Raw genomic sequence first — 20,361 nt, forward strand, 5'->3', positions numbered from 1 at the left:
CCAAAAATAAGGGAGGGTCCAAATTGTGTAATCTGATGTTGGCTCAGTTGTTTCGTGCTATAGAAGTCTGGAGGCTGGGAAATAATAAAGAGCAAATGACGAAGATTGGCCACTGTGGGTTGCGTTGGAAAGATCATTGGCGTCTTCAGTCTCTTCAAAAGGTAATTTGCAAGGAAATAAGTTCCCTATTGTGACTGGTCCACGCAAGGAATTGGAGACAGTGTCCACATTGATGAAAATACAGCCTTGTCTTTATTTTGAAGTTCCTCTTCTATACAACCCAAGTGTAAAGTTGGCTCTGAATTGTAACTCTTGCCTCCAAGCCCATGGTGGGGATGAAATGTTGTGGGGAACTGGTGGTGGATGTGAGAACAAGTCTCTGGCCGAAATCCACCTACATGATTTCGGAGTACAGATATGGGAGCATACTGAGGAAAGCTGATTGGTGATAAACCTTCTAGGGATCCCTCTTAGAGACACATTATCAGGCAAAGTTACTTCCAGAAGAAGAAATGCAGTTTTTTTGTAGGAATGGAGACTGGGGTGCAACTAGGGAGACTGAACTAGGAGGTAAAATGGGAGGAGGAACTTGCCAGACAAATTAGAAAGGCGTGACGAATAATCTATGGAAATGTTGCCAAGTGTTCTAGAGATGTAGCCACACATACAAAGCTACTGGAAGGAGGTGAAGGAGCAGTTTCAGTGGGTTACTAGCACCACAGCGAGGCCTACACGGCATGCAGATACTCCTAGGTTTTGGACAGAATGGGAAGATGCGAAAAGGTGTGGAAATTGAGGGCATTGACTTAGGCCAACTGGGGAATTCACAGACACTGGAAGTAGAGGTTCAAGCCCACTGTTGAGCGTTGGCTTCAGGACATGATACTTGGTAGCTTCTGAAGAAATAACCTTTAAGTCTAGCAAGAAATTAGCCATAGTATTTGGAATGGCTTTATGAAGATATATGCATAATAACAAAAAGGCGGGATGCTATGCATGACCATTGGAGCACCCACCTTTTTTACCCTAGCACTTGCCTGCTTTCTTCTCTCTGTATCCTGGAAAAAGGATAATCTAGGACATGAGTCAACCCATGAGAGTTTGTTCTTACCCTGGAAATGTATGAAAGCGATTGGGCTACATCAATCCTAATAATGCGCCACAACAAAATTTAGTTCTTTGCGTCTTCTAATTTAATCATATTTTGTACAGTTTATTACTAATTAATGATACATTAAATGCAATGTTTTTGTCACAGGAAAGCAGCCCTGGAGGAAGCTATCAGACGTAAGATCGAATTGGATAAATGCGCTCTAAATATAGTTGAAAGTCTGTTGGAAGAAGATATCACAGAAGAGTTCTTTCTGGAGTGTGTATGTATTGTTTTTAAAATCTCCCTTTAAATTGTTTTAATTGGTAAAACACAAGGCCGTGTTTACTACTTGCTTTGTAGGTGAGCAATAGGGAAACATGATGGATTACAAAACGTTTGCAAATTGAGTTGATTGGTGTGTTGCTTTTTCAGAAATGTTACTCCAGTAACAAAAATGTATTCAAATAGCATATTTCAGCTCAACACGTTTTATATTCAAATCTTTTTTATTGAAGTTTTACAAACAAGATTCAACTAAATAGACTAAAGTTGGGGTACTCCCTATGACAAGTTAAGAAGCCCAAGGGCTCTGAGTCTTGGGGGGACAGGTGAAGTCCTTATTAGCCGATTTGATGAATTGCAAGAATTTTCAAAGGAAGCCAGTTTGTTCATTAGGCAAGACAGATGTCACTTCCTCACAAATCAGTAGCCTCCACATCCCACCCATCCAGTCCTCCATGGATTGAAGCTTGTCTGATCTCCACTTAGCTGCTATGGCATTTCTGGCTGCTCTTAATAAGAGCTGGATCAAGACCCTCCCTTTTTGCTGGTTTCTAGGCACCCCAATCCCCAGGAGACGTGCTTCAGGAGCACAGTCAATCGCCATGTTGGCTGTTTGTCGCAGGGCAAGGACCACCTCTCTCTAGAAGGGTTGAAGTTTGGGGTAGCTCCACCAGATGTATAGTTATGTACCTGCCCCTCCACAGACCCTCCAACATATCCCTGTTGCCCCCTTTCCCATATGTTTCTCTCTCTGGGGTAATGTACCATCTTCCCAACACATTTTAGTTCTGTTCCGGTACTGGCTGCTTATTGTTGCTTTTGAGATCCCTCTCCAAATCCCTGCCCACTGCTCTTCATCTGTCTCTCTCCCCAGCTCTTTATGCCTCCTGTCTGTGTACCTTGACAGGCCTGTGTTCGGGGCCATGTTTAGACGGCTGTACAACTGTGAGACCAGACCTGTTATACCTCTCTGTAAAAATTAACTTTTCAAACTGCGTCTGCTGCCTTTTTGCTCCCTCCCTATTTTCCTTCAGCATGACCCAGTGTCTCAGCTGCATGTAAGTAATGTGGTCCCTCTTCTTCAACCCAAATGTGTTTTACAGGTGTCAAATTATCTTCTTTCTCCCACTCAAAATATAAGAGATACATTCACATCCTCCTTCCTCCCAAGCTTGACATGCCTGCGTCCCATAGACCGGAGTGAAGTCAACGTTATAATGTATTTGGGTAGCTGGGCCTGGGAACGTCGTCCGCCCCAACCTCCTCCCAATCCTGTCCCACATCTGGATTGTTACGGCCGTGCAGGGCAATTCATACATCCCCATGCTCGTTGGATCCATGGCATGTGCCTAAGTGGTCTACTCTACCTGCTCTTCTAGGCTACACCACCACCCTTTCCTCAAGTCTGGGTCAACCCATTCCTGCTCCATCCGCAGTTGGGACACCTAAAAGTATCTCCTTAAATGGGGCACAGCCAGACCACCCCGAACCTTGGCGCTATACAAAGTTGTCAAAGCTACTCTCGCCAGACGCCCCTGCCATATAAATTTGCTTAGATCCTGTTGGAGCTTCTCTTATACCTGCCTGGGTAGCTCCACCGGAGGCACCTGAAAGAAATACTACAACCTAAGGCCGCACATTCATTTTTATCACCGCTATTCTGGCCCTCAGGGACAAGGCCTGCATGCTCCACTTTCCCATATTTTTTTTTAAAAACAGTTTTATTAATTTTTCAACAAACAACAAACTTGCACTCCATGTCATAATTATTACAAAGTTTACATATATCAATCAATGTCTACTGCCTACCCCATTCCTTCCCCCCAACTCGAGCCTACTTCGCTTCACGATCAGTGTCTAGATCTTCTTGGGGTGTATCCCTTTCTGCGTTCTCAGCGGAGTCCTGGTCGCTCGACCAGTCCTGGGTGGGCCCGTACAGTGGAGCCACTAAGTGTTTCCGGCCGTCATGGTTTCCCCATATCTGACTTAATTGCCTTTATTGTATCAAGATAGTTGGCCTCATAAAGCTCCTTGTGTCCAGCCATTAACTGGATCCCTAGATAGCTAATGCTCTATGATGTACATCTAAAAGGAGAGACACCCTGCAGGCCCATCAACCTCTCCATTGCTAAAGACAGGTTCAGGGCTTCGCACTTATCCAAATTTATTTTAAATCCTGACACCATCTGGTACCACTTGAGCAGCGTCATTATCGGGGGAGGAGCAAGAGCTTGGGCTCGAAGATAGCCAAGAATATATTGTCTATATAAAGCGCTATTTTACGAGTCCCCCCCCCCCCCCTTTATCGATGCCTCGTGTTTCTGGGTTCACCCTGATGCGCTCAGCCAGGGGCTCTACAGACAGCACGAATAATAGGGACGAGAGGGGGCAGCCCTGTCTCGTACCCCTGCAAAGCCTAAAACTGTGGTAGAGGCGAAGGTTCACTGCAACTTTCTCCCTGGGAGCCCTATATAGAACAAACGCCCCCCTTTATAAAGTCCTCCCCCAGACCGTATCTGCCTATCACCTCCCTCAGAACAGGCCATTGCACGCGGTCTAAGGCCTTTTCGGCGTCTATTGCCAATAACATCGCAGGGACTTTCTTTTTGTAGGCGATATCGATGTTTTATCAGCGCCTGCCTTCCTGCCACAAATACAGATTGATCCTCCCTCACCAAGTCTGGCAGCACCCCGTTTAAATGCTCTACCAGGATTTTAGAGTACAGTTTTCTATCTATGTCCAGTACCACTATAGGGCCATACGATGACCATATATCCCAGGTTCCTTGCCCTCCTTATGTATGACTGTTACTCTTGCCTCTTCCATAGAATCCGGGTCCCTGCCCTCCTTCCAGATTGTGTTAAATAAAGCTTGAAGTGGGCCTAGTAGCTTCCCTGCAGATACTTTATAAAATTCTGGAGTAAACTCATCCATCCCTGGAGATTTGATAGACTTTAGGGATGCAATAGCTCACAATATTTCCTCCTTGCTTATTTCCCAATTTAGGAAGCTGCTTAGCTTCAGTCGCTGTCGGCAACCTGCACTCAGTAAGAAAGGTTCTAATTTTTGCCAATGGATGGGTGATAAAGGTCCCTGTAGTATCCATCAAAGGCCCCCTACTTCTCCAGTTCCAAGCCTGCTATTACTCTGAAGGGAAGTTTTAGTTCTTCTATGGACCTCCGATCACCCTTGCTTTCAACTTCCATGCCAGAAGTTTTCCCACCTTATTTCCCTGCTCATAATATCATTGCCTAACCTTCAACCATGCATAACTTTATTCCCCTCTATGACATTTATCTGTCTCGGCCCTGCCTGGAGGGCGTTGTATATTTTCAGAGAACCGGAGGTCCATTACTGTGCCTCCAGTTCCTTCAACTGCATAAGCAAGTCCTCCAGCTGCTCCCTATGATCCGGTGAAGCCCCCCCCTTGTGATATTAACGCTCCCCTTATGCTTTAAACACATCCCATTGAATGCCCTTGTCAGCACCTGCTCTGTTCTCTAGAAAGTAGCGCTCAATGTCTTCACCAATCTCTCTCTGGCATATGGGATCACGCAAAAGAGAGTAGGATTCAACCTCTAATCGGAGGGTCTGGGCTCGCTGGGGCGCAGGTTCAACATGATGTGGACCGGCATGTGGTCTGAAAAGTTGATTGTACCTACTTCCGCCACCTGCAACCCACCCGAGCAGGTCTCCCCCCTCCACCCCCACCAGGATGTAGTCAGTTCAGGAGTATATCTTGTGCATATGGGAATAGTACGAGAAGTCTTTCACCCCTGGGTTGACCTGGCGCCAGAAATCTACCAGCCCAGCTTCCTCCAGTCCCCTTAGCCGGTGCACCGAGGGTTGTCATGCCCATGTACACACACGCCCTGGGACACGTTCCATTTTGGGCCAAGCATCATATTAAGATCTCCAGCAAGTATCATGTTGCCATTTGAGAATTCTCAAAACTCCCTTAGCGCTGCACAGCAGAAGTTGTTTTGGCCCATGTTGGGGGCGTAAACCGAGGCCAACGATAAGTGCTCCATTAAACCAAACCTCCACAAACGGGAATCTCCCCTCTTTATCTGACTTAGTTTTCACCACCTCAAACTGGACCCTCTTCCTCACTAGAATGCCCACTCGTTGGTCTTTGTGAGACAGGCATGGTATCAAGAGAGACAGAGACTCAAGTGGGTTCGCTTGAAAACCTTTATTTTCTAAGGTTCCTGGGTTGGTGTCATGCCTGACTGACCCCAACTCTAAAGGGTTAATTCCCTCAACTGATAATTCTAATGGCTGTCGTTGTCTAAGAGCCTAAAATAAAAGTGTTGCTGTGTCTAAACCTCTGCTTGCCCTCACTTTATACAAAAATGTGATGGGAAGTCTTTTCAAAAATAATTACAATAGTGGTTCAACAAAAATGGAAACCAGGATTGGTTTCAGGTAGTCTTTTCACCAGGTGCTGCTGGGTCAATGTTACACAAATAAATTCACACCACAGAGTTATTCGTAGGAACTTCTTCACAGGTCCCTTGTAGTAATTCCTACTACCTTCAGTGTCTTTAAGTCCCTTGGGGCTCCCTTCCCCAAGCTTCAGCTTCATCAAGATTTAAAACACCATTGAAATTAGTAACAAAGTTTCTTTTGTAAGTTTCTCGGGGTTCCCTTCCCCACGCTCCATTTCTCTCACCAGTTCAACGAAAATTACAAGCTCAAGCCCCTTTCAACTTTGAAACACAGTCAGTTCTTTCTCAGGATGTAATTTGATTTCTTAAATAGGCCTCTCAGGGTCTCTTTTCTCCCCAAGCTCTAGGCCTCTTCCAGCTTCCAAACACAAAACGTGATTTATTACAGTTCTGTCTTGATTTCATAAACCATTCTTTCATGGGGTAGAATCAGAGGCTTTCGAAAACCCCAGGCTTTTTGCTTTTCCTGGGCGCGACCACTCTGACCCTCTTGCCACTCTCTTTGCTCTCATGTTCTTCTGGTACCTTTTTCTTCAGATGCTCTCTGCACCCCTTTCTTTCTGCTTTCCATTCTGTGCACACTTGCACCCACTTTCGCATGCCCCTGGCACTTTACTGATCTGCTGTCCTTTCCGTACACCCTTGCACCTTCTTTTGTGTGGCCCTGGCAACTGGTGCTCTTTCCGTGCACACTTGCACCTTCTTTTGTTCCGTGCACACTTGCACCTTTCTTCGCGTGACCCAGACACTCTTCTTTTCCTTTCTCGTGCCCCTCTCTCTCTCTACGGGCCACTCGCTGCTTCTTTCCCACTTTCTCTCACTTTCAGCTTCAATCAGGCTTTTCCTTGCCTTTCACCCCGATCTGATTTCTTTGCTTTCTGTCTCCTTGCTGCGCTTTCAGCCTTTCTACTTTACTTTCACTTTTAACTTTCACACTTTTCTTTCTTTCCAATTCTGTGCTGCTTTTCCTGTTCGTGCCTTTCTCGCGCTCCGCTCTCATTTAAACGCACATTCCAGAGTTTCTCTTGCATTCCAACTCACCTGGCAGCGTCGCATTGAGAGGCTGCTCCTCCTGGCACTGTGGGATCGAGGTCAGGGTCTCACCACCTGCCCCTCGGGTGTCCTTGGGGTCGGCACTGGCCCCAAGGGTACAAACACTTTGCTGGTCCTCACCTGCGGAATGCAGGTAGCGCTTCTCCGGCTGCCAGGATGTACGGCTCCCTCGCAACACTGCAGCCCACACACACTGGGTCAGCATCTCCGTGCGCCATCTTCCTCGTGCCTGCAGCTCCTGCTTCTCACCGCTTCTTTGCTTAACTGATCCGGACTGCATCCCCATCTCATTCAAGTCTCTGTGACTGATGACACATTTTATAGTTGAATACAGTCAAGTGGAGTCAGGTGTGAATGGTTACCTACCCATGCCTGATTCTGCCTGACTCTATTAATGGGACAGTCGTTTTTTCTAAAGTCGGTTTCCCTTACTATCCAAATGTTATCCCTATGGGTAATCTCTTAGTGGCCTCCTCCTCGTCTCAGTATTTCTGGAAAATGGGGAGGGGGAGATGAGGTGAGATTGTAAACCTTCCCTTGATATTAGAGGAGAGTGTTTAAAGGGATAGCCAGATTTAAGTTGAGTTTGGTCACCTTATCTGAATATTGGCAGGGAATATATGAAGTTTTCCTGGTTTGTTCGTCCCCACGGGAGGAAATTGCCCCCCTCTTTTTGGTCTGCTGATGATCTATGTGTGTAAGGCTCTAGGTGGTTTTCCCGATGAGTTGGAGGAATTAATCATTCTTATTCCCAGTTTTCTGATTCTGTGTCGCTTGCGCCTCCCTCTTGGGTCATTTGCTCCTTCCCTCCTTACTCTGGGGCCATGATGGATAGTGCAAGGTCTAAGGATCCTGCCACATGGATTTGGGTGGTGGGAGTCAAGATATCCCAAGAAAGCATCTGGGACTTCCTCTTCCACCACTGTCTTGTTAGAATATTGTGTCACCCTTAGGATATTCTCCTGAGGGCAACCCAAACCTCCCCTACTCAGGTGATCCTCTCTCGCTTGTCCGCCCCCAGGGTCAGGATTCAAAAGCGATGGCCCTCTCCAGGCCACCCAAATAGAGTATTCCCGGGGTCTACATGGGAGAACACCCCCAGGTTTCTCACATCTTGTTCTTTGTTGCCGTGAGACATTGGTGTGGGAAATGCCTTGAACAGAACCTGCGTAGGTCTTGAATCAGAAGGTACGTTTGTTGGATGCATGCCACTTCCACCTGGAGCGCACAAGCTCTGAAAAGTCTTCCCCTTTTCTGCTGGCTGCTGACACCCCTCACGTGATATGTTAGGACCCTGAATTCAAATATTCACCTGATGAGCCCAGCTGCCGATGCTCGCACCCAAACCTCCCACCCACTCTGCTTCCCTTAAGAACCGTGATGCTGTTGATGTAAGACCCCCTACCCTCCTTCCCCCCCAACCCCCACATCCTCCCCTTCAGAACATGAGATGAAAATTAGAAGTTTCCCTCGAACCCTCCCAATAAGAACTTTAACATTATCAACGAGAGACTACGCCCTTCACCAATTTACCCTGCGGCGCCATCCTGCTCTCTCCCTCATCCCCTACTCTGAGAGAGCGTGGGCCTCAGGACTCCTGTTGTTGTTTGTCTGGTGGGGGCTCGGGAGCCCATGCGGACTCTTGCATGCCAGGACAGTCGACAACCTCCAGCCACTCTGCTCCCCTTGATTGCCTTGCAGTTGAATGCCAAAAATCTGCGCTGCTTCCTCTGGTGTTGTGCATCTGGTTTCTCGGTTGTGCCATGAAAAGATTAATTCGAAGGGAAAAGTCCATCTATAGCACACTCCTCCATTCTGTAGTTTATTTGTCGGAGCGCCTGCCGCTTCTGAAGTGTTAGGGCCGCAATTCCCTGAAATATTAGAAGGGACTGTCCCTGAAAGGCAATGGTGCCAATCGTCCTGGTGGCCCTCAGGATTTCTTCCTTGTTTCTCTATGAATGGAACTTCATGATAATGTCTCTTGGTTAAGCTTTTGTGGGCCTTCTGACTGGGCCCACCCTGTGAACCCGATCCATGACTATGCCATCTTTAGCCACTTCTGGGGCGATTGCCAAAAAGACCTGCTGGACCCACTTACGTAAGTCTGCCCCCTCCACTTCCTCTGCAGCTCCCCAAATCCAGAAATTCTCTCGGTGGTGCCTGTTCTCCAAGTCCTCGATAGTGGTTACCAAGAGGGCCAGCTCCCTTTGTAAGTTGAGCACATCCTCCTGAAGCGTCTGCACAGCCATCTGTGTCCCCACCCTCAAATTCAGTTGTTTTGTGTCTTGGACAAGATCCGCAATCGTTCTTTTAATCTCCTCTGCATTGCTTTTCATCTCTACTCGCACCAACTGTTAGTTCCTCCTTTAATTCTTCCTTCAGAGTCTTTAGATAGTCCAACAAGGCGGCTTTCGATAGCCCCTGCGCCTTATCTCCCCACGCTGATTCCATCTTCCTCCCCTGCAATCAGAGATCATGGGTCGCCGGTACAGGCTACTTTGCTCCAGCTTGATGCTGGAGGGCGGGGGGGTGGCTGACAGAAGGTGCTCAGAGTCCAGCCCATTGCGCTGACTTGCGCAGCAGCATCAGCCTCACCCCACCTCAGTAAGGGGTCTCTCCTACAGTGTCACGTACACTGCATCAGCAACTCACTGCTAACCTGCCACACAGCCGAGTGTCGCACCGCTGAGACCTCCGCCTTCCACAAACTCTGCGATATGCTTCTACTCCTAGGCTGTCCTCACCAGCAGCCTGCTTGCCATCTATCTGTGGCCCCCTTCATTAGATCTTCTTTGCGAAAGGGGTTCTCCTTACTGTGAGAAACCAGAAGGTGCCTCACCTGCTAGTCCCCGGGGACTTGTCAATCAGGTGGCCAGGACACAGCCATCGATTTTGCATCCATTTCCAGGGGGTGGATCAGTGCAAGAGGATCGGCTTGGTGAGGGGTCCTCGGGGAGTGGGACATCGGATGGTGAGATGCAGTGTCCCTATTTTCCTTGTAACACCTTTATCCCATCCTACCCAATGGGATATTTAGAAACTCAGTCCCCCGACCCCCTTTTCCTACACAAACACTTTCTCACGGACAACCCACTCTGGGAGAAAACAGATTTGCACCTGAACCGTGTACATGACATGTCCCAATACTATGGTCAGGCGAGGTCAGGCAATTATCGACAATCACTCACACCTGACTTCCATTATATTTTCCCACACGGATAAAAGGCGGAGCATGAGAGCACACTCAGAGCGAGGCAAAACACACAAAGGTACAGCAGTTTCGAGTTGGCAGTTGAACGAGGGGAGAAAGACAGCCAGGCACAAGAGGTTTGTGAGAGGGGCAACACCCTTGACCTTGTTGACAGGAGGCATTACTTTCAAGAAACCTTCAAGGCAGAAAACATAAGCCCATGAAACAAGGCTAAAGAATCCTGCATTGTATGTCAGAGATATCGAGGAATCTCCCGCGTAACTGACCAGGGCAGGGAGGAGCAGCAGACACTGTGGTATCATCCTTAGCTCCATGAACAAAGAAGCGACAGAGAACAACACAGCCGGTGAGTTGGGGAGACCGGTCTGTGTTGAAGTCAAGGTTGCAAGCAGCAACGTTGTAAAGTGAGCACTGGAAGGAATATAGTGTGTGATGAACGACGCAAGTGAAGCTAAATTGCTGGTGAATATTGAACATCAGAAGAAAAGATACGATCCCGTTGACAGAGTGGTCCGGCAATGTGAATGTGCTCAATCGAAAGTCTCTGTACGGTATCTTGACGAAAGGAAACGAAAACAGAAGATCGATGTGAAGTGTAAATTGTGTGAAGTGAATCAAAGTGTTCCTGCAACCCAGCAAAACCCTTTGCACATTCGAAAGTTTTTGATTCCGGTATCAAAAGGGGATCTGAGCCCGGATGAGGGGATCCATGGTCCGAGCCCGACCGAGGGAGACCAAATTGTGAACATTGTAGAAAATGGGTCTGAGCCCGGACGAAGGGGATCCATGGTCCGAGCCCAGACGAGGGGGATCCATTGTCCGATCCCGAACGAGGGAGACCAAATTGTGAACATTGTAGAAAAGGGGGTCTCAGCCCATACGAGAGGGACCTGTGGTCCCAGCCCGAAGGAGGGAGACCAGTCTTGAACTTGTGAAAGTGAAAGCCTGACATCAGGCCCTCTGCAATAATAGACCGTCATTTGGATTTGGAGAGAGACTTTGGCAGAAGGCCCTGATGACTATGTGTTGAACTGTTACCTCATGGCCAAGAAGCTAGAGTGTGTGCGAAGCCTGCACGTGCTGAAAGCATGGGGAAGGGAAGATAACTGCTCAAGTATCCTGACATATCATTTCTTGAACACTATTATTTTGTATATGTTGTTATCCCACGCCATTTTGTATTTAGAAGTAAGGATTGGCAATAGGTTTATTAGTATAGGCCCTTTAATTTTGACAGACTCCACCAGGACTGCGTTATTGTTATTTGGTCGTAGCTTGCGCCCTTCCTTAGATTTAGGTTTAGATAAGCATTTTACTAACCCATTGAAGTTAAACACCCTTGAACTGTGATCACTTGCGTCTGTCTTCACTGTTTGATACCATGCCTTGCTTACATTTGGTGTCAGGCGTGGGATATGATTCAACTGACAAAAATTGAAAACCCATGCTAAGAATCGTCATACCACCAGAAGGAGAAAATAGGATTATTGAACTTATTTATTAAGAGAAAGACTTCCTTTCACAAAGTTGCCCACATTTATAGTAATAATACCTCTTGTAATCAGCAGGAAAATGATACATGTTGACATCAGAAAATTAACATCTTACATTCTGATGAAACTAACTATCCTTTAAGTTCAACCCAAACCTTAAGTCCTTTTAAAACTCTTTCTAAAAGTGTCATTAATAATAAGTGTAAAGTGAAAAAAGTTGAAAACGAGATTCGGAACAAAAGAGGTAATTTGAACATTGGGGGCTTCAGTCCCACAATGCCCAAGGTACTGGGACGAGAAAGAGGGACACAGAGGCACTAGACTGCAAGGTGCAGTCTAGTGGTTCTAATACCCCCTCATGTGCAGGCCATTAGAATCAGCAGAAGGTGGAGTGATTGCCGTGACTCCATGGGTATCCAGTGATGTTAACGGAACAAAATAACGAATACCATTTTGAATGAAACTCAAATACTGATAAATATATGGGGGGTGGGGTAAGGGATTAAAAAGGGTGGGGAGCAGGTTGGGGTGGGGTTATATGCATTGCAAAACAGGGGGCTGGGGGACCCCCCAAAATAATAAAAACAAAAAAGAATCAGTAATTTTTCAGTATTTAAGTTTTGGTAAAAATGTTTTTGTTATAACATTTTTCATTAACATCACATGGATCGACTCCATGTTGCAGTGGCAGAAGAAGGGAAACAGAGCCACCGGAGCCGCCACTGTCTATCGAGCGATGTCGGTCCCGAGATGGTCTCTACCTTTGCTCTTGTATGCAGAGGTTGCACAGTGGGAAGTGTTTTTGTGGAAAGCTTTGACCCGGATGGACTTGTATGCAGAGGTTGCGCAACAGAAAGCGTCATAGTGACAAGTTTTCGCCCTAAAGAAGGAAATGCTACTTTCCCAGCCGACGTGGGCTGTGGGAAGCAGATCGAAGCAGTTTATTTATTTTGTCATTTATATAGTGCGCATAACCCAGAGGCATCTAGGCGCTTTTTACTTAAGGGGGTTAGGTACAGTAGTTGCTTGCAAAGGTTACTTAGTTACAGACATTGCACTATTTGCTTACATGGTTGATAGGTTACGTTAGAGACATTTCTTACATATGAAACTGTCATTGCTTACATAAGTTACAGACATTAATTATATTAGTTACATCATACATTAAGCTGACGTCTATATACGAATGCATTGAGTTACCATGTTTACAGTGCCATGCATATGGTTTTTTTGTGGAGGAGGGATTGTGTGTGGGATTCAGGCGAGAAGGGGTAGGGTTGTAAGCCAATGGTAGTGGCAGGAGGGTGGAACAAGGTGCAAGTAGGTATGTAGTCGCAGAGCTTCTAACTGTCTTAGGAAAAGAGCCAGGTTTTGATGCCTTTACGGAAGGACCAGAGGGAGGGGTCTGATCTCAGGGTCAGGGGCATGGAATTCCAATGTTTGGCCGCATTCACAGGGAAACTGCAGCCTCCAGCTTTTTTCTGTCTTAAACCTCAGGATGGCAAGGTGGCAGGTGTAGGCTGACCGGGTGGTTCTGTTGGACTGGACTTTGGAAATGTGTCTGGCTAGGTAGATAAGAGCGTTATTAGAGAGGCATTTGTGAGTTACTGATAGGGTTTCGAATTCTACGCAATCCCGAACTGTCAATCAATGGATATTACGTCTAGCTGAGGAGCTGTGTTCTTTTTTTAGGGATGTTGAGGGCAGCTCTGACTGCATTGTCCTGACTATTTGTAGTTTGTTGATGTTTCGGACGTTAGAACCTACAAAGAGGGAGTTACAGTAGTCAATCCTTGATAGTATGAGTGCTCTGGCGAGAGTAATACAGTTGTCAGTGGTTAAGAAAGGTCTACTGACGATGATCAGCTTGAAGGTGTAAGCCGCTGCTGAGGTGATGCTGATGGCTCTGGTTTGCCTTGTTAGGGAGAGTGATGAGTCCAGGTAAACTCCTAGGGTTTTTACTTCATTTGCTACTGTGATAATGTTGCCGTCAATAGTGAAGAATTTGTAGGATTGGGGTAGATTAATTAGCCTAGATTGATTGCCAATGATAAGTAGTTGCTGCATGCCGTGCTGTAGTTTGCTGTGCAGGAGGCGGCGGAGGAAGCAGAAGGCACTGTGGCAGCGGAGTGAGCCAATGCGTATGCAGCAACCGGTGAGTTTAACAATATTAGGTAACCCCTGTATGCTCCGTAATCGCCTACTGGACCCTAGTGCTTGTTTTAAATGCCGAACTGATGTAATGAAGTTGCAGTGGTGCGATTAGAACTTTTTGAACCGACAAAGGAAAGGTTGTAATTGGTACCCTGAAAGCAAACGTTATTGCCAAAGCCACGAAAGAGCAATATTAAAGCCAATTAACAATAACCACCATTGCCAAAGCCAAGAGAGGGCAAAGTTGAAGCATGCTAATTATAACCTTTGTTGCCAAAGTGAGGTAGAGGCAATAGTTGGAAGAGACCCCAACAAGCATTGCCTAAGCCAAAGAAGAGCAAGAGTGCTCGAGAGCCATTGTCAACAATTGTTAGACGTGAAAGTGGAAAAACAAAGAGTGGCAGGAGAAGAAGCCCTCCTGATGGGAAGCCTTCAGTAGGAGAGAAGCATAACCTGCATTGCATGTGGCAATCACAAGGATGGTACAAATATCACAAGATATGTATCTTGTCTTCACCGATGAACTAGTACCTTTTGATGTTGACCGGCAACTATTGAGTTCTGCTTGCGGGTGCCTTTCAGGTGGAGGACAGACAGAGGAGCAGAGTCGTGGAGGTGAGGCCTTTGTGAGAGAAAGTGGTAGCAGCTGTTTATAGTATAGTGTATTGTGGTGCAGGAAGGGGGAGATGGTTAAGAGAAGTTGGGAGAGAGGGGGAGATAGAAATAGGGAGCACTAATAGTTAGAGTGAGTTTTAGGAGAGCATGAGGCTAGCAGAGAGTGGTGTAGGAGTGAAGTGGGAAGGGGGTGTGAGTGAGTGGAAGTGTGAGCAGGGCACCCTATCCCTGAGTTTGGGGGAGAAGAGAGAAGTCGTAATGCGGAGGAAGTGATACTAGCAGGACTGACAGAGGAGTAACACGAAAGAGTGGAGGCAAAGACTAAAAGTGTTGAAGTTGATGGATGGAAGTGTGGAGAGGGGCGAGTATTAGCAGTGAGAGTAGTGGTAAAGCAGGGAGGGTAGTAGTAGTGGCAAGAATGTCGAGGTGAGAGTGGTAGGAAAGAAGCTAGTAACAGATGAGGTAGGAGAGAAATGGAGGAGAAAAGTGGTGAGGAGGGAAGGTGGGTGGAGTTGGATGGAGTAGCAGAGTTAGGTGGAGGAGGAGATTAGCCAGGAGAAACTGAGGGCTTGAAAATCGAACAGCACACATGCACTGCCCATTATAACTAACCACCGATAGTGTAGGGCCAGTTAGGAAGTACCTGAGGGAGATTAGACAACAGCAATTTAGGATTTCGCTGTTAGTCTAATTCAGACACTACACATTAGGGGTTACTATTTGGTAGCACTAATTAGGTGTTACAGACACCTGGACTGGGGGAGTGATGGGAAATCCCACTGGAGACGAAAATGAGAGGGACGATCCTAGCGCCACTTCACAAACCCTTTTTTCAGCCAGTGCCTTTGAACCAACAAATTGCCTAACTCTGTCCGAAAAAATCTCATTGTGTTTGAAGAGCCAATACATACCATCACTGTGTTTGTCAATAAAACCCTTGAACCTATAGTGGGACTCTGACTTATTCAGGCCATCTGTGATAACCTATATAATGAACACTCGGGGGTAACGGGGACTGCCCCCTCACGCTGCCTCTGGAATATGATTGGCTCAGGCATACACCCCGACAGGCCGACTAGTAGGGATGGGGCCCTTGTTCTCCCCAGACAGGGTACTTACCCGGACCACGTCACAGTTGACATGTGCCCTTCTGATGCTCTTATTGAGAGCTACCACAAGGTGCGGAGTGGAAGAAAAGGGACTGGCGCAATGTAGATGACTAGAGGGCCCTGTGTCACATATGGGATTAAATAGATTCTGTCAGACAAATCTAAAAATACAGAGAACACTATCCACATAGACTAGACACAGTGTAGCCAACTTGTCACCCTCTAGATGGTTTGGATTACTCCCATCAGCCAAAGCCAGGATATCAGTCTAGAAGGATCATCCGCATTCTATACCAAATCACCTGGACTTTGTGAGGTGCGCCGGAGGCAAGCAATTTCAAAAAGGACCATCCTGCCCTGTACCACTGAGGAGATCGGAGAAAAGGAAGATGTCACCACATAAAATAAACCTCTGTTGGACAATTGTGATCTTGAAAATGTGTTGTGTTCCTTCTGTATTCTTCAAATCTGTCTAACCAGCTTTTATCAAACAAAATATATACTTTGTTTGTAATTTTATATTGTGCTAACTGCAGTAACATTCTTGAAGGTCTCAAGAAAGGATTGGAGGTCAGTAGGTAGAGGGGAAGCAAGAAACAAGGTGATTCCTCATGCCCTCCTCCATCCCCCTCGCCACCAGTCCACCACTGTTTTCCCTCAGACCTGCTATCCAAGACCTTTAGTGGTTAAGCACAGTGTCTTTGACTGGGGCGTCCAGTCTGGTCCTCTGAGGGGATGGCCTGGAAAATCTACCTGCCTTCCGGGCCAAACATGAAATAACTCAGACCAGGTAAAGGGAAAAGACTCCTAGCACCAACGAAGAAAGGGCCACTCACATATTAATGTGGTGTTGAGCAAGCACTGAACATCGGTGATCACTAAGGGCACAGTAGTAAGAAAGGTAGTGCAACATGAAGCAGAGAAAGAACATCCAGGAATGTCCAACTAGAAGTAGATACCAAGCAGAATAAAAACAAAAAGGCACAGGGCAGTGGGCATAATGGCAGGCGAGTAATCTGGCAACAAATACCTTAGCATCACCTCACAGAAGCTAGAAGTATTGTGATGCAGGGCTCTGCTCGATCATGTTTTTACCCCCAAACATTTTATGTAAGCAATAATAGCCATTGTTTGGGGCTGCACTGTTTGTAAAGGTGTACGGCATGAATTATGATTCAGTTGAACCCTTAATACTGGATATGATTGTTTATTTAGCATGCTGGGGTGCTAAGGGCACGTTAAATGTGAAAAACTAAATGGGCAGCACTCCATGAATGATGGGGGAAAAAAGATAGACTGCCATGGAAATTGATGCAGGGATGGAGCGGACAGACTCTTCCATTTCCATGGAAGACAAGGGTTCATGTGGGGGAACGATTCGGGAGGTGGTATGGTGTGCAAAATGGTGGACCCGGGAAGAATGACGTTCCAGCAGGGAGGGAGGAGTGAATGGGCCTGTGTTTGCAGAGGATGGAGAGCGAGGGAGCAGGGATAAGTCCTAACACTGGTGCACTCGGGGTTGCACAGTCAACCAGCAGTTGAGGGCAGGCTTTTTTATATGTTGACAAAGCCTGTGCTCCAGCTAAGCTGATGGATGGTGTAAAGTAGTAGGCTGTAGTCGGATGCAGGGTTAACAAGTTAAGATTTATTTCTGTGTTAACCTTTCCACCAGCCCCTCAGTATAAACAACAAAACATGCTTATTTTTGGCTTCTCGCCTCTTTGAAAGAATAATAAACAGCTCACATAAATTCCCTTTTCTCGGACGCTAGCTTTCCGTTCCTTCGCCAGCTGTCCAAAATGGGATTTCAAAAACAAAAAAACAGAGAATATAAAGCCACGGAAGCACTGTCCTTTGAAATGGCTTATGGCCAGGTTTCCCTTGTCAGTGAATCCGCCTCGGGTGTGTATTTCTGCGCTGCCGCTCCTCGAGCCTTTCTTGGTGGAGAGCCTGCCTCTTGATAAGGATCTCTGCGATGCCGCTCCTTCAGCCTCCTAGTACGCCCAATGAACAGCACCTGGGGATTCCTCCTACTCTGTGGTCTCCGGCCAGTGCTGCTGCTGTAATGAGAGACACCTGGTTTGTTTCCCGGGGCTTCTTTTAACCCATGCTCTGCTCCTCCCCGCCATTCAGCCTCCACCTGCCTTTCCTGCCCACTTCCCACACCTGCAGCCAGTTTTCCTTCCCCATCCACCCCGTTCCATGCACTGTTTGTCCATCCCAACCTGTACCTCTATGTGTGTACCGGCCACTATACCGCATGACTGGGCTGTACCTATACCGCTTCCCTTTGTTCATTTTGTCCTTTCCCCCACCTTGTCTCCATTTCTCATGGTGGGTTATGGGACATGTAGTTTTGCTTTATCCTGCTGATATAACCTTTTGGGGGCTGGGTCTGAAAGTTAGAATGGGGTCGTCTTTTATCTCCATTGCCTCTTTGACCTCCTCACAGATGGGTATGCAGTGATAATAACTAAAGAAAAAATCACAAACACAATAATAGCAAATAATAATGAACGAATCTCTTTAATAACTAATGTAATAATAACTAATTCCATGTAATATAAAATATTGAATTATGCATTGTTCTTAAATAATTATTTAATGTTACTTTTTAAAATATTAATGCAGGCTGCAATTTTATTTTTGACCATTTGGTGTCCCTCGCATATGTGTTTTTCCATTGTGACATTATTATCTGCATTTTCGTCTGTTCCCCGGATCTGACTGGAGGTGCTGCTGGACTTTCATGGAGTTTTGATCTTTTTTCTCTGGATTTGTTTCAGTGGATTTTTTGGGCTACTTTGCCCTATATATATATATATATATATATATATATATATATATATATATATATATATACATTTATTTATTTATTTATTTATTTATTTATTTATTTTGATGGATTATTGGTGGATTTTTTAGACTTCTTCCTTCTTGGATTTGTTATTTTTTAAAGGATTTTTTGGGATTCTTTCCTGGATTTATGAACATTTATTCAGATATGGTACCACTTTGGGTTGGATTTTACCAGTTTATCCTTCTCTTTTTGGGATGCGTTTGGTTGTGCTGGTGTACTTTCCTGGAATTTTACTCTTCTTTGGACTTTAATAATTTGGGATTTTTTTCACAACGTATTATTTTCAGTTTGTCTCAGCTTAATGGACTTTTCGTGGCATTTGGATTGCCATGGATTAACTATTTACAATTTTTTTGTTAATCTGTAAAATGTACAAAGGAAAGTCAATTTAATTTTCATTCTTCTGCTTTTTCTTGATGTTTGCCATTCTTTTTATTTAGATCAAGTTTTTTTGTGGCTTATTTTGGCGTTAGTACTTTAGGTTAAAGCAACACTCTGTAGATAGGAAATTGGTTCTAACTTTTCAAAGTTAAGTATGCATTCTTTTAGTCGACTTGAAGAATCTGTGTACTTTTTCCTGTGAATTTCAGTTTTTTCACCCTGTACTGCTTGTGCAATTTCTAATTCAGTGAATGATTGTTTATCAATTGTTTAATAAAACTCCATAACATGGTATTTATAGTGCTGAATTTGTGCCGTGGGCCGTTGTGCCAGCCTTCTATGGAATTGTTTGTTTTTGGGGTGTCTTGGATGCTGGCCAAATAACAATTCCAAATGCTTTGTGTTCGTTGTTCTGTATTTGTTTTTTTGCGCCTTTTCATTGGCATCCATGCATTTCGTTATTATTTCATTTGTTATTCTTTTTCATTATTTATTACCTTTGTTATTTTGGTTTCGTGAAAATCACATGTAACCTGATGGATGGCATCCCCCATAAGCATCAAGGGAGTGCATTAGTCAAAAAAAGAACTTTGTTCTTCATTTTTGTCCTGGAAACTGGACATTTTGGGAGCAATTCGTTAGAAAATAAAAAAAGTTATTAAGAAAACAAAAACACTGTTTTCAGCCTACTTGTATTTATTTTCCCATAGAGAAAAGGTGCAGTTTTTGAACAGCCATATCGTGAAAACATCTTAGCTGATTTGGACCAATCAGAAACAATTTAGGCACAAAGCGTGGACTTAATTTCCTTGACTGGTCTGGGGTAAAATATTGGACAGAGAACGGGGTGACCCCTGCACCTTAAAACCTTTTTATCGGTCTTGGGACTTTGCAGCAGAAAGGCTAAGAGAATTTCTGGGAGATGTCTGGGGTTATTCCGTCCAGTGGTGTTAAAATATTTGACGGAGAAGTGGGTGCCCCCTTCTCCAAAAACATCTATATGTGTCCCACAATGCATCAGAAAAGCTTTTCAGAAAAGAAAAAGCCGTCATTTTTTTTTGTGCTCGATATGAGAGATCACTGCGGTTATAACGGGTATAACCAGGGTTAGCTGCAAACAAAAAGTGGAAAAAATGCCATTTGGAGGAGGAAAAAGGATGAAATGGCATCAGGCTAGAGGTCTGGAGTGGGAAGAGCACACCCATGTGAAATTGAAGAGTTTGGAGGGGGGAGGGACTAAGGAGAGCGAGGGCTGGGGAAAACTAGATTGGGAATGAAAGTGCATCAGACGAAAGGACAAGTGTTGGGGGCATTGGGAGAGGGTCAGGGAGGGGAGTGGAGGGAGCATGTTATGAGGTGGGGAGCACTTATTTGAGTGCCTGAGAGGGCAGGGAAGAATTTTGGATTTTGCGCACTTTTGACAGATAGCCACGCTTATTTGTGTGCTTTTACGGATAACTGCGGTTATGAGGAAATAGGTTTATTCTTTGCGAGAGAGTTAAATAAAATGTGATTAAGCCCAAAAAAAGGTGAATTTTACATCTATAGTGAGGTGGTTGGTAATGGGTGTGGCTGAAAGCTATGGCTATTGGCTTACTTTAAGGAACCGAATGGTGTAACATGTAAAGGGGCCACGGCCAAAGGTGCTTTCAACTCGA

General features: G+C 45.5%; 1 protein-coding gene across 3 annotated transcripts in view; it reads left to right on the forward strand.

Moving 5' to 3' along the window:
* Positions 1–20,361, forward strand: part of RPAP2 (RNA polymerase II associated protein 2) — a 1,184,138-nt gene that overhangs the window by 172,387 nt on the left and 991,390 nt on the right. For all 3 annotated transcript variants that reach the window (XM_069641788.1, XM_069641789.1, XM_069641790.1), the window contains exon 3: positions 1,259–1,373. In XM_069641788.1, the coding sequence (XP_069497889.1) occupies positions 1,259–1,373 (115 nt within the window). The remainder of the gene's footprint in view (positions 1–1,258; positions 1,374–20,361) is intronic.

Source organism: Ambystoma mexicanum, chromosome 1q (genome assembly GCF_040938575.1).
Source record: "Ambystoma mexicanum isolate Mex_15411 chromosome 1q, UKY_AmexF1_1, whole genome shotgun sequence".
Lineage (NCBI taxonomy): Eukaryota > Metazoa > Chordata > Amphibia > Caudata > Ambystomatidae > Ambystoma > Ambystoma mexicanum.